The sequence below is a fragment of the Pseudophryne corroboree genome, chromosome 6 (genome assembly GCF_028390025.1).
Source record: "Pseudophryne corroboree isolate aPseCor3 chromosome 6, aPseCor3.hap2, whole genome shotgun sequence".
Taxonomy (NCBI): Eukaryota; Metazoa; Chordata; class Amphibia; order Anura; family Myobatrachidae; genus Pseudophryne; species Pseudophryne corroboree.
Window position 1 is genome coordinate 655,887,405 of NC_086449.1, and position 12,950 is coordinate 655,900,354.

Genomic DNA, 12,950 nt, shown 5'->3' on the forward strand with positions numbered 1-12,950 from the left:
TTACACTACAGAGGAGATGCTTATACATGTTACACCACAGTACAGCCGCTTATACATGTTACACCACAGAGGAGCCACGTATACATGTTACACTACAGTACAGCCGCTTATACACATTTCACCACAGAGGAGCAACTTATATGCGTTACACCACAGAGGAGCAACTTATACATGTTACACTACAGAGGAGATGCTTATACATGTTACACCACAGTACAGCCGCTTATACATGTTACACCACAGAGGAGCCACGTATACATGTTACACTACAGTACAGCCGCTTATACACATTTCACCACAGAGGAGCAACTTATATGCGTTACACCACAGAGGAGCAACTTATACATGTTACACTACAGAGGAGATGCTTATACATGTTACACCACAGTACAGCCGCTTATACATGTTACACCACAGAGGAGCCACGTATACATGTTACACTACAGTACAGCCGCTTATACACATTTCACCACAGAGGAGCAACTTATATGCGTTACACCACAGAGGAGCAACTTATACATGTTACACTACAGAAGAGATGCTTATACACATTACACCACAGAGAAGATGCTTATACATGTTACACCACAGAGGAGACACTTATACACATTACACCACAGAGGATCCACTTATACACGTTACACCACAGAGGAGACGCTTATACATGTTACACCACAGAGGAGACACTTATACACGTTACACCACAGAGGAGACGCATATACACGCTACACCACAGAGGAGACTCTTATACACATTACAGCACAGAGTAGCCACTTATACACATTACACCAGAGAGGAGACGCTTATACATGTCACACCAACGAGGAGACGCTTATACATGTTACACCACAGAGGAGATGCTTATACATGTTACACTACAGAACAGATGCTTATACACGTTACACCACAGAGAAGACGCTTATACATGTTACACCACAGAGGAGACACTAATACACATTACACCACAGAGGATCCACTTATACACGTTACACCACAGAGGAGACGCTTATACATGTTACACCACAGAGGAGACACTTATACACGTTACACCACAGAGGAGAAGCTTATACACGCTACACCACAGAGGAGACTCTTATACATATTACAGCACAGAGTAGCCACTTATACACATTACACCACAGAGGAGACGCTTATACATGTCACACCACAGAGGAGATGCTTATACATGTTACACCACAGAGGGGATGCTTATACATGTTACACCACAGAGGAAATGCTTATATGTGTTACACCACATAGGAGACTCTTATACACGTTGCACCATAGAGGAGCCACTTATACACGTTACATCACAGCACAGCTGCTTTTACACATTACACCACAGTAGAGCCACTTATGCACATTACACCACAGAGGAGCCGCGTATACACATTACATAGATTGTATAGGGGGTACATTGACACACATATGGTGCAGGTCCCAGGGCGAACACTGACACCCACACACAGACAAGGAGCACAATGACGGAAAAACAGATTGTATTAGAGCGCATTGACACACACACACACACAATGTAAAGGAACCAGATGCACACACACACTGTATATGGACCAGATGCACACTGACACACACACACACACACACACACACACTGTATAGGGACCAGATGTACACACACACACACACACACACACAGTATACAGACCAGATGCACACTGACACACACACACTGTATAGGGACCAGATGCACACTGATACACCAACACATTGTACAGGGGGAGACGTCTGCCAGGCAGAGAAACATACCTTCTAAATATCCTGTCTGTCTGTCACAGGTCAGCTCCAGCTCCCCCTTGTTCAGAGTTGACGCTGCAGCATTAGTGATAGTGACTCATTCACTGTCACTGACTGCAGCCAGCGCACCCTCATCAGTCCTGCACTCTATGTGCATGGGCTCAATCCCGCCGGCCAGACTCCTTTCTCCATCCTCCTCATTCTCCTCCCTCGATGTGTGTGATGTCACGACATGGCAGCCAGAATCCGAAAGCGTCCCTGGAGCTGGCACCCGATAGGCTGTCAGATACTGACAGCCAGGGTTGGACTGGCCCACAGGGGTACAGAGGAAACCAGCGGTAGGCCCCACTGTCTGGGGGGTCCTTCCTCTCCACTATGGATCAGGTTCCAGACTGTGCACTTGAATTGTACATTATGCATGTTACCTTATACTGCACAGAACTATGGTGTATTACTCTGATACATTATCATGCATGCATTAGCAGTATTTACTATATATATATTTATCAATGGGCCCAGCCCATGCACTCTCTCATGGTTAGGCAAACCAATGTGGTGGCTGGCCACAAACCTTCAGGAGACTGGCCACAACCCTAAACATGGGCCCCTACCACTGCATTCCCTCGGTGGGCCCTTTATGCCTCAGTCCAACACTGCTGACAGCTGCTGTTCTTTTGGAGTCTGCAGGCATACTGCATGGTGCCCTCACATACGTTTGGCTCCAGCAAACAGCCTCCCTAGTGCCCCCTCCTTCCAGCGCCTGGGGTGCATGACCCCCTAGCCCCTCCCTAGTTACGGCCATGACATAAATTCTATATGTTCACATTATACTCCCTCTATGAGGTTAATTAAATAAGAAGCAATTTCCCAGTCATTGGGTTTTGGAATAGCAGATCTTGACCAACATTGACAACTTCTGTCTGCTTGGATAGAGGTACACACAAAAATCATCGAAGAAGCCACAATGCATCATGGCACATCATAATAAATAAATCTTATTCCCAAATCATAGGTAATTATATCGACCCCTATAAGTCAACATAAAACCAGTGCTGGAGTTTAACAAAACGAAGGGTGATGTTTATCAACGCACCAGCATATACTACACATAATTGTCACTTGTAAGAATAATGCTGCGTGCTACGTGGGATGATGTTTAAATGGAGTCACTGCAAGTTTTAGATACAGTACATCAGGCAATTCTTCCCACTGATTTCCTACTGCTCTATTTGCATGGGTTTTCTGTGAGAACCATTCTAGAATGGCTGCCCACAGTGGACTAGAACAAGTGTAAGATGGGCACAAAAGATATTGTATACAAGTACATTTTTAAAATAATTAGCTAACCTTAAATCCAATACTTCAGAACATTTTTTTAAAATGAAGGAATATATAACAGTATGATAGTAGATTATAGAGCTCACAATAAAGACTAAATTTTACCAAAATAATTTATAGCCATCTTTATTTGGTTCGTTACATTTTTATTTATTAAAGAGAAAGACAAATAAATGTATGAATTTGGATTCTGACAGAAAGCCACATGTCACACTTGACAACTACAGTACTTGAAGTGTCATTGTATATTTAAACATGCACTAAGTACATTTATTTTACTTCCGTTTCATTACTATTGATAATCGGAGCATTTTTAACACGTCAGGTGTAAATGTTACTGCCACTTAGAATGAACATATTGTAGAAGTTCAATTTCAAAATGAATGAATAGTGAATCTGATACAAAATATTTAAGTGAGGCTGCAGCATACAAAGATATTCAATTTAATCTTTAAATAGTATATATCTTATTGAAATGCTGAATTTACTAAGTGAATCTCTTTGCATTTGAATACATTATTCATGTTCTATAAGACAGGTAATTTTCTACCCACTTTACTAATAAAGTCAAAACGATGATATGTATATTTGTATTATATGGGACAATCCTGTCAGTACAGATAATACATTTTAAAATAACGAATTTCAGTTTCAGGATTTTGTATTTGTTAAAATGCAGCATAAAAAGATATTACTGTATATCAGAGGTGGCCATGATTTGGGGCTTTGAGGGCTACCTGATGAATAAAATAGTTTTAAAGGTCTAACAAGACATTTTCTACTAATAATGTAAGATGTAAGACTCTAGTTAAGTAATAAACAAATTCTGTATTTATGGTTATTTTCAACTAAACAGTGCTGAATTATAATTGATGATTGTAAAAATGCTTGCCTGTGATGGAGCAGTAAGGGCTGAGGGTAAAGAAGCTCCACACCAGAGTGAGATAACTGGAGACCCAAAGATAGACCTAGAGAGGTGTTTCCCAGTGGCGGTCCTGATGTTGTCTGGTCAGGTAGACACATACAGGGTTCTTATTGAACCAGAGCTGTGGCTAGTGTTAGTTGTCACGTGGTGGAGCGGGTGTTGTCTGAAAAGAACTGAAGAGTTCCTTGATGCACAGCTTCCTTCTCTTGGACAGGATGCTCAATAGAAAGGATGAAAGGTAACAAGAGATTTAGATATGTGCAAAATATCAATAGTCCAGCATTTATGTTTTTAGAAGCAGCTATTAATATTAACCACAGCTTATGTCTTATATTCCCTGCATTACTGCATTTATTATGTGACTATTAAACACATACAGATGTGTCTTTTCTTACTGTTGCTTTAGTCACACCAAATAGTCCCTCTTGTCGTCCCAGGTGCCATGTGGCTGGAACGCACAGAGCATTTTTATCACTCAAAATGTGCATCTTGAAAACACATAGAAGTGACAAAACTATGGGCCTAATTCAGATGTGATTGCAGTGCAGCATGGTTTTGCCGATTAGCTATCAAATTTTTCTGCAGCGATCAGATCTCAATTCGGCTCTATATTGCTACAATACACCTATCAATTTGGTGTCGACAATTGCACATCTGAGTCTAAATCTATGTAAAAAGGGCATCAATGTGAGCTCCTGTGACTTTCCCTCATACCAAGTTCCATCTACAACTTTGTTTGTGTGTTAAATCAATTCCTGTGTGGTCACAGCCTAGCATCTCTAGTACTGTGTGCAGCTTTTTGCTGCTTCTGCAATGCAACTAAGACTTAAAATATAAAGAAACACACAGTGCGAACTCCTCTTGGAATATTGTGCTGAATGGTATATAATTCACAGACAATTCATTTACCTACACCCAATGACCCATTAGTGATATATTGGGCATTCGCTTGAATGGCCAATATGTCACCTAGGGGTCGATTCTATTCGGCAACTAATGAATAGCGCCGGGAATTAGCTCCCGACGCTATTCAATTCAGCAACTAATTACCTGCAATTGTCGGGAATTCTTCTCTCATCCCCGGGGGATGAGAAGAGAAACCCGACAAAAGTGCTGCCTCGCGGCCGGCGCGAGGCTGATTCTGTCGGGAATCAGCCTCGCGCCGGGGAGTTAAGTCGGAGAATGCCCGTTCTCCCGACAATTCAACCTGTTTTGTCGGCGAGAACGGGCCATCGCCGACGTAACTAGTTGCTGAATTGAATAGCGTCGGGAGCTAATTCCCGGCGCTATTCATTAGTTGCCGAATAGAATCGACCCCCATGTGTTTACCCAGCATATCACATTCTATACAGCAGTGACCCAGACATAATATCTACCAGTAACACATACATTCTATCCAGCAGTGTCTAACACATTCTATCCAGGAATGACCCACAAATTCTAGCCAGCAGTGACCCACACATTCTAGCCAGCAGTGACCCACACATTCTAGCCAGCAGTGACTCAAACATTCTCTCCGACAGTGACCCTCCTATTTTATCAAGTGGTGACCCATATATTCTATCCAGCAGTGACACATACAGTACATTCTTTCCAGTAGTGACCAATACCTACTATCTTTTTTTCTGCTGTTCTTCTGTTTTCCTTAATATTTCCCACCCAGAGAGCATTCTTTTTCTTAAATATCATCATGTGTGTAGTAGGCCATCCCCTCTCCTTTCCATGCCTGTTCCCTGCACCACCATCTTTCCAGTAATACATTCATGAAGATGGTGCATTTTCAGAAAACAGACACACCTCTGAAAAAGGGTCATTGCTAGGTAATGTGTAGATGCAAGTAGAGGTAGCAGCCACCTTTCTGCCAAGGTTCAGGATGTGCAGTGCAGAGCCCCCTGGACATTTTGACTAATATATTATATACCACACCAGTGTCATAACTAGGCATTTTGGTCCCCTGTGCAATACAGATAACTGGTGTTCATCCCCATATTTTAAATAGGTGTTGGGGATGCCAAAGGCAAGTGTCCAACAAAAAAGGTGTGGCCTTCCAGGGAACTGGCATGACCACACAGTAGTACCCACAAATGAAATTATGCCACACAGTAGTGCATCCTTATTCACATTCCACCATAAAGTACTGGCCCTTATTCACATAACATCACACAATAAAACACCTTATTCATGTTATGTTATCCAATAGTACCCCTTATTCACATTATGTCACACAGTAGAGACCTATTTATGCTACATCACAGAGTAGAGACCCTTATTCACCCTTATAGCACTTTATGCCACACTTTAGTTAGTGTCCCTTACACATAATGCCTCACAGCAACACCCCTTACATTATGCCCTTACATATTATGCTACACATTAGTAGCACCCTTATACACATTATGCCCCTTACACATTATGCCCTTACACTTTATGCTATACATTATGCCATTACACATAATCTCTCTCCCCATCACCCCCCCCCCCCCCCCAAAAGCAAGCCAGTCAACAGCCCTCCTCCAGCTCTCCAGACCTCAAGCCAATCAGGCAAGCAGACAGGTAGTGGCTCTCTCACCCAATGGCAGCAGCAGCTCTCTCTCCTGGTGGCAGCGGCTCTCTCCCAGTGGCAGGGGCTCTCCTGGTGGAAGCAACTCTCTCTCCTGGTGGCAGCTTCTCTGGCAGGAGTGGGTCACTGAAGGTATGACCCCTCCTGCTAGTCTCTGCTGCTACTCTGTGGCTCCATTGCCTCTGTCTCCTGTGATGCTGTGAAAGGAACGGCCCTACTACCCTGGATACTCTAGAGTCTGGTGACTCTAGATATCATGGCCTGTTATTTGTGGATGAGGATGGGTCTTTGCCCATATGGCATATGCACTGTGTGCTGAGCACCATCTGCACCACCCTATTTCTGGCCATGCACCAAACATCCTGCACACACTATATATAGGCTTACCATACTATCCCTTTAAACAGGGACACTCATGAATTACACAGGTTCTCTGGCTGGCTGACTTCAAACCTGCATTTTGTGAAAGTGTTCTAAAAATAAAACTCTCTGTATGTGTTGCCTCATGGTGTGAGTAATTTAATGCCCAAATACAAATCACTAAATATGAGATGGAGTGGTTATAAATCTTTTTTCCTATATTAGAAATTGGTGTCTATTAGCGACCATGCTCCTTAAAGAGCAGAGTCCACCTCCCAAGCTGTGAATACACAGCACATTTTTTCACTGGTGCTACCAGTTTTTTCCCAGCACATCAGTAGACCACACCCAAGTACCTGAAATTATTTCCATCTACGAGATCAATTATCTCTATGTGATACAGATCAAGTTATTTAATTAATTTGTATTACTCATCACTCACACATCAATATGAATTATTGCTTCACTACCTATTCACCAAAAATTAGAGAGAAGACCTCCTGCATCTTTCATAGTTCCACTCCAGTGATCTGTCCATGCATGAGTAAGTGTGGTTTTAGCTTCCTGCTTGGACACTTTAGGAAGTTTCCAGATTTAGCAATCTTTTTTCCAATGCTCATTGTTCTGTCATCTAAAACATGCTCTTGTTTCATTATTGAGTGACGTTTTATTTATGCAGCTTTAGGGGGAATTCAATTGATCACAAAAACATTTTGAATGAAAAATGTGAGACTTTAACGCAGTTTATTGCCCAATGGTGTTATTGGGCAATTTAATTGTAGCTCATTTTATAGTGCAAAAACTAACCCTTTTTGCGCATCCCACAGGGGGTGGTATATAATGAAGTCCGAGTTCAGTGGGCGTGCGGGATGCCGGCTGAAATTGGATGTTTTTTTAAAGGGGCAATCATTTACAAGGCTAAACCATGACTGAGTGTGTCAGCATGCACAGAAATATGGAATGTGGCTATCAAGTGGGTACACTTTATTTCTTCATCCATTGACCAGTCTTTACAATTCACTTTATGGGCTCAGCATTTGCATTGCTTTGCTAACTATCACTTGCTATAGCTTCCTCAGTAATAACAGTTTATTGTTTACTTTATCTTATGTGAATTAGCTGGTTTCCTTCCATTAATAAGCTTTTGGTTGCTAGTACATGTCGGTCTTTCTTATCACATTGTTGGTTATTATCCTGTGGTATGTCTGTAGTAATTAGCTCCCACAATTTATCTCTATATAGCTGCATCTCATATTTAAATTTATATAACTAACAATTGTCATTATTCAGTTTAGCATTTGTTTTGAATACAGTGTTGAATAACACACCTATTGCAGTTTTCACTGTAAAAATGCTTATATTCTTCTCTATTCTTCTATTGCTTATATTCTTCTAAGTCAGGGCCCATACCCTTTTGCAAAATATGCTTCATTTTTCAATCATCAAACAGGAAACGTTTCTGGTATAAAGGTCACTGTTACCACTACATGTACTGTAAACTTTATAACATGGAATGTTAACGTAAAGATTCTAGATAAAATTCAGTATTGCAACAAAGACTACACAGTGACAATTTAAAATAAAGTGCTACCTAAAGTACAGTATATCCATTATAGCTCCTTAAGTAAAACTTAACAAGTAGCTGTTTTTATACTTTGTTAATTATTTAGGCATGTAATTTTATTTATTAATTATGATAGAGACTTTTGTATAACTGGACATGGTAGTGTTTTTTTATATTGTAGAAACTGTTTTGTACAGTCTTGAGAATGTAGCAGATTTTCTGTACACACCATATGATGCCATACAACTAGGAACAGCCCAGTTGAATAACCAGTATAATCATAGCCAGTTCTAGGATTCTGGATGCCCTAGGCAAAGCTTCAAATTACTGCCCATAATTCCCCAATACACTCCAATCCATTTATATAAACCCAACTTATATGTTTGCCAACATTTATAACAACATGGTTGAGTCATTATTCATATGCACCACCTGTCTATAAATGTATTACACTTTGATGCAGAACCCAATATTCCCATTTACCTTTGCCCCATCAACACCATTTACCAATTCAACCCCACTCAGCATCCATTAGCTATGCTCATCGAACAACCATTGACCCATTCCTCTCCAAGAATCCATTAATCAATTCACCATCCCAGAATCCATTAACACATTCATTCATACTATCAGCACCCATTAACGTTCCTCCACAAAGAAGCCATTTATCCATTCACCACTAGCACCTGTTAACCCATTCCCCTGAAGAATACACAAATCACGTCACATACTCAGCACTAATTAACCCTTTCCTCTCTAAGAAACCATCAATTTACCCTTAAATCACCCATTAACACATTGGTTCACCCTGATAGCACACATTAACCTCTCCCTACCCAGCACCCATTAATCAATTCACACACTCAACACTCATTACCCTGTTCCTCTGAAATCCATTAATCAATTTACCCTCACAGCACTCATTAATACATATGTTCACCCTGTCAGTGCCATGCAACCTCCCCCCACCCAGCATAATCGAATCCATTCATCCCAACCACAGCACAAATTACCCCCAACCAGCACCAATTAATGATTTCACTCTCAGCACCCATTAACCCACCACAGCATAGCACCTAAAGTGCCTTGCTAAAGTATTCACCCCCCTTTGCATTTTTCGTGTTTTGTTGCCTCACAACCTGGAATTAAAATGTATTGTTTGAAGGTTTGCATCATTTCATTCACAGAACATGGCTACAACTTTGAAGATTTTTTTTTTATTGTGAAGCAAACAAGTAGGACAAAATAACAGAAAACTTCAGTGTGCATAACTATTCATACCCCTAAAGTCAGTTCTTTGTAGAGACACCTTTTGCGGCAATTACAGCTGCAAGTCGCTTTGGATAAGTTTCTATGAGCTTGCCACATCTTGCCACTGGGATTTTTTTCTCATTCCTCAAGGCAAAACTGTACCAGCTCCTTCATGTTGGATGGTTTTTGCTTGTAAACAGCAATCTTCAATTCTGACCACAGATTCTCAATTGGATTGAGATCTGGGCTTTGACTAGGCCATTCCAACACATTTAACTGTTTCCCCTTAAACCACTCGAGTGTTGCTTTAGCACTATGCTTCTGGTCATTGTCCTGCTGGAAGGTGAACCTCCATCCCAGTCTCAAATCACAGGCAGACAGAAACAGGTTTTGCTCAAGAAAATCCCTGTATTTAGCACCATCCATCTTTCCCTCAACTTGAAACAGTTTCCCAGTCCCCAGTCCCTGCCACTGAAAAATATCCCCACTATGTTTCACTGTGGGGATGATGTTCTTGGGGTAATGGGATGTGTTGGGTTTGCGCCAGACATAGCGTTTTCCTTGGTGACCGAAAAGTTAAATTTTAGTCTCCTCTGACCAGAGCATTTTCCTCCATACATTTGGGGAGTCATCCACATGACTTTTGGCAAACTCAAAACGTGCCTTCTTGTTTTTAACACTAAATAATGGCTTTTGTCTGGCTACTCTTCCATAAAGCCCAGCTCTATGGAGTGTACAGCTTATTGTGGTTACATGCGCACATACACCAGTCTCTGCTGTGGAACTCTGCAGCTCCTTCAGGGTTACCTTTGGTCTCTGTGCTGCTTCTCTGATTAATTCCCTCCTTGCTTGGTCTGTGAGTTTTGGTGTCCGGCCCTCTCTTGGCAGGTTTGTTGTGGTACCATGTTCTTTCCATTTGAAGATGATGTATTTGATGGTGCTCCGGATTTGGATATTTTTTATAACCCAACCCTGACTTGTACAGTACTTCTCAACAACTTTGTCCCTGACATGTTTGGAGAGCTCCTTGGTCTTCATGGTGTGATGCCTCTTGCTTAGTGGTGTTGTAGCCTCTGGGGCCTTTCAGAAAAGGTGTGTTTATACTGACATATCATGTGACACTTGGATTACACACAGGTGGACTTCAATTAATTAATTATGTGACTTTTGAAGGTAATTGGTTGCACCAGAACTTTTGAGGGGCTTCATAGCAAAGGGGGTGAATACATATGCACATGCCAATTTTCAACAACATTTTATAAAAAAAAATTATATATATTTTTCTCATTTCACTTTAACAACTTAGACTATTTTATGCATATTCATCACATAAAATTCAGATAAAAAAAAATACAGGTTGTAATGTAACAAAATAGGTAAAAATCCAAGGGGGGTGAATACTTTAGCAAGGCACTGTATTAATCCATTCACCCCTCAGCACCAATAACCTGTCTCCACTTAGCACCTATTAATACATTCACCCTAGGCACCCAATAACCTCCCTTTCACAGCACCAAATAAACTCATTCACATACAAAGAAGCATTAAAGTTTCCTTACCTGCATGACTCTTGCTGCTCACTTAGCTCTTCACTCTTCTTGTTCAGCCTGGTAGGCAGAGATTACATAAGTGTCAGAGGGAAGGGGAGGAAAGGGAAGTGCGCAGGGCACCCAGCTGATAACACTGATGGCCAGAGGAGTAGGCTGCAGACTGCAACATGTATAAATAAATATTATTTGGTGCAGCTGTGGGCATGGCTGTCACCAGCAGTAAGCAGTAAGCATTATGATATCAGAGACATCCTTCATTTTTTCACAGGCAGACTCAGTGGGCCAGTCACTCACGTGCCCATAGGCAGCTGCCTGATGGAAGTGAGTGGAATGGCTATATTTAACATAAACCAGGTACAGCTGTACTCACTTTTATATTATAATGATGGAGCAGAGTTTGAGTGCAGTGGGGTGTCATACAGCTCAACAGCCAGTGAATGTATGTAGGTACCAGGTAGCAGTGCTGGATGCTGGAACAGTGTCTATATCAGCAGGTAATTGCAGGTCTCACTGGCGCTTAGTGGAAAACTACTGTTTTCCACTGTGGCACTCTCACACAGTACATACATGCTTAGTATTAGCCTCAGGAAATGAAGCTTACCTTGAGGAGTACAACCATGGAGTCTGCTTAGTAGCACACTTCACTTTCAACAGAAATCTGACAATAATATAACACTAATGTATTCCTAAATACACAGTACATTCCTAAATGTACTTTATGCACTTTTAGCATATATAGTGTTGATATTTTCCTTTTATTGGCTTTTTCAACATGTATGCAACTTCCATTTGATCTATAACATATCTATTTCCTACTTTTACTTTTCATCCAGGAACTAACTTCACTCTGGCTGAACTAGGGATATGTGAGCCCTCCCCACACCAAGGTGGCTATTGCTCGGGTATTGGAATACTTCACCAAGGCTATGCTCTGAGTGCTGGATCTGACATTGACTCAGATACAGAGGGAGGAATGTCTCCAGAACATGCAATACAATTGTGGGGCAGAAGTATAAAATCTCGGAGAAGCTCTGGTTTGTCAAGTCGGGAAAACTCGGCACTAACACTGACTGACTCTGACAATGAAAATAAATCAGATGAAGAGAACGGTAAGCCAAATACAGATTTATCTCAAATTAAGATAAAATTGAATAATGTTCTTTAGAAGAATCAATTATCCTCTCACGTACAGTACCTTAGACAACATGCTATTACAAACCTGATTAACTTTCCAATAAAACACTTGAGTATAAGATATTATTTATTAAACGTGTTGGTTTTATATGTAAAAAGTTAATGTACCTGTGAAAAAGCATTTAGATTTTTTTATTGAGCAAATGGAGAACACAGATGAGCCAAAGCTAATTGCAGTAAAATACAACTAGAATATTTATAGCTGAATTGTGCTTTTTAACATGTTAGGCTAGGGCTACACAGGAGATTTTAAATTCATGTGCATTAAATCTCTTGAGATTCACTGCTTATGAAAACACAGTGTGACTTTATGTGATTTTATGTAATTAATATCGTGAGACTAATCGCCCCCCCCAAAAAAAAACTTTCCTGTGTTCTATATTTCAATGAGCATTTAATCCCTGGATTCAGCCAAAAATCTTCTGAATTAGCGATTAATCACTCATCCCATTA

General features: G+C 40.9%; 1 protein-coding gene across 1 annotated transcript in view; it reads left to right on the forward strand.

The window, feature by feature from the left end:
* Window positions 1–12,688, forward strand: part of LOC134934642 (teneurin-2-like) — a 1,156,291-nt gene extending 1,143,603 nt beyond the window's left edge. The window contains exons 4-5 of the mRNA XM_063930027.1: window positions 12,137–12,412; window positions 12,597–12,688. Coding sequence (XP_063786097.1) covers window positions 12,137–12,412; window positions 12,597–12,688 — 368 coding nt within the window. The remainder of the gene's footprint in view (window positions 1–12,136; window positions 12,413–12,596) is intronic.
* The last annotated feature ends 262 nt before the right edge of the window (window positions 12,689–12,950 follow it).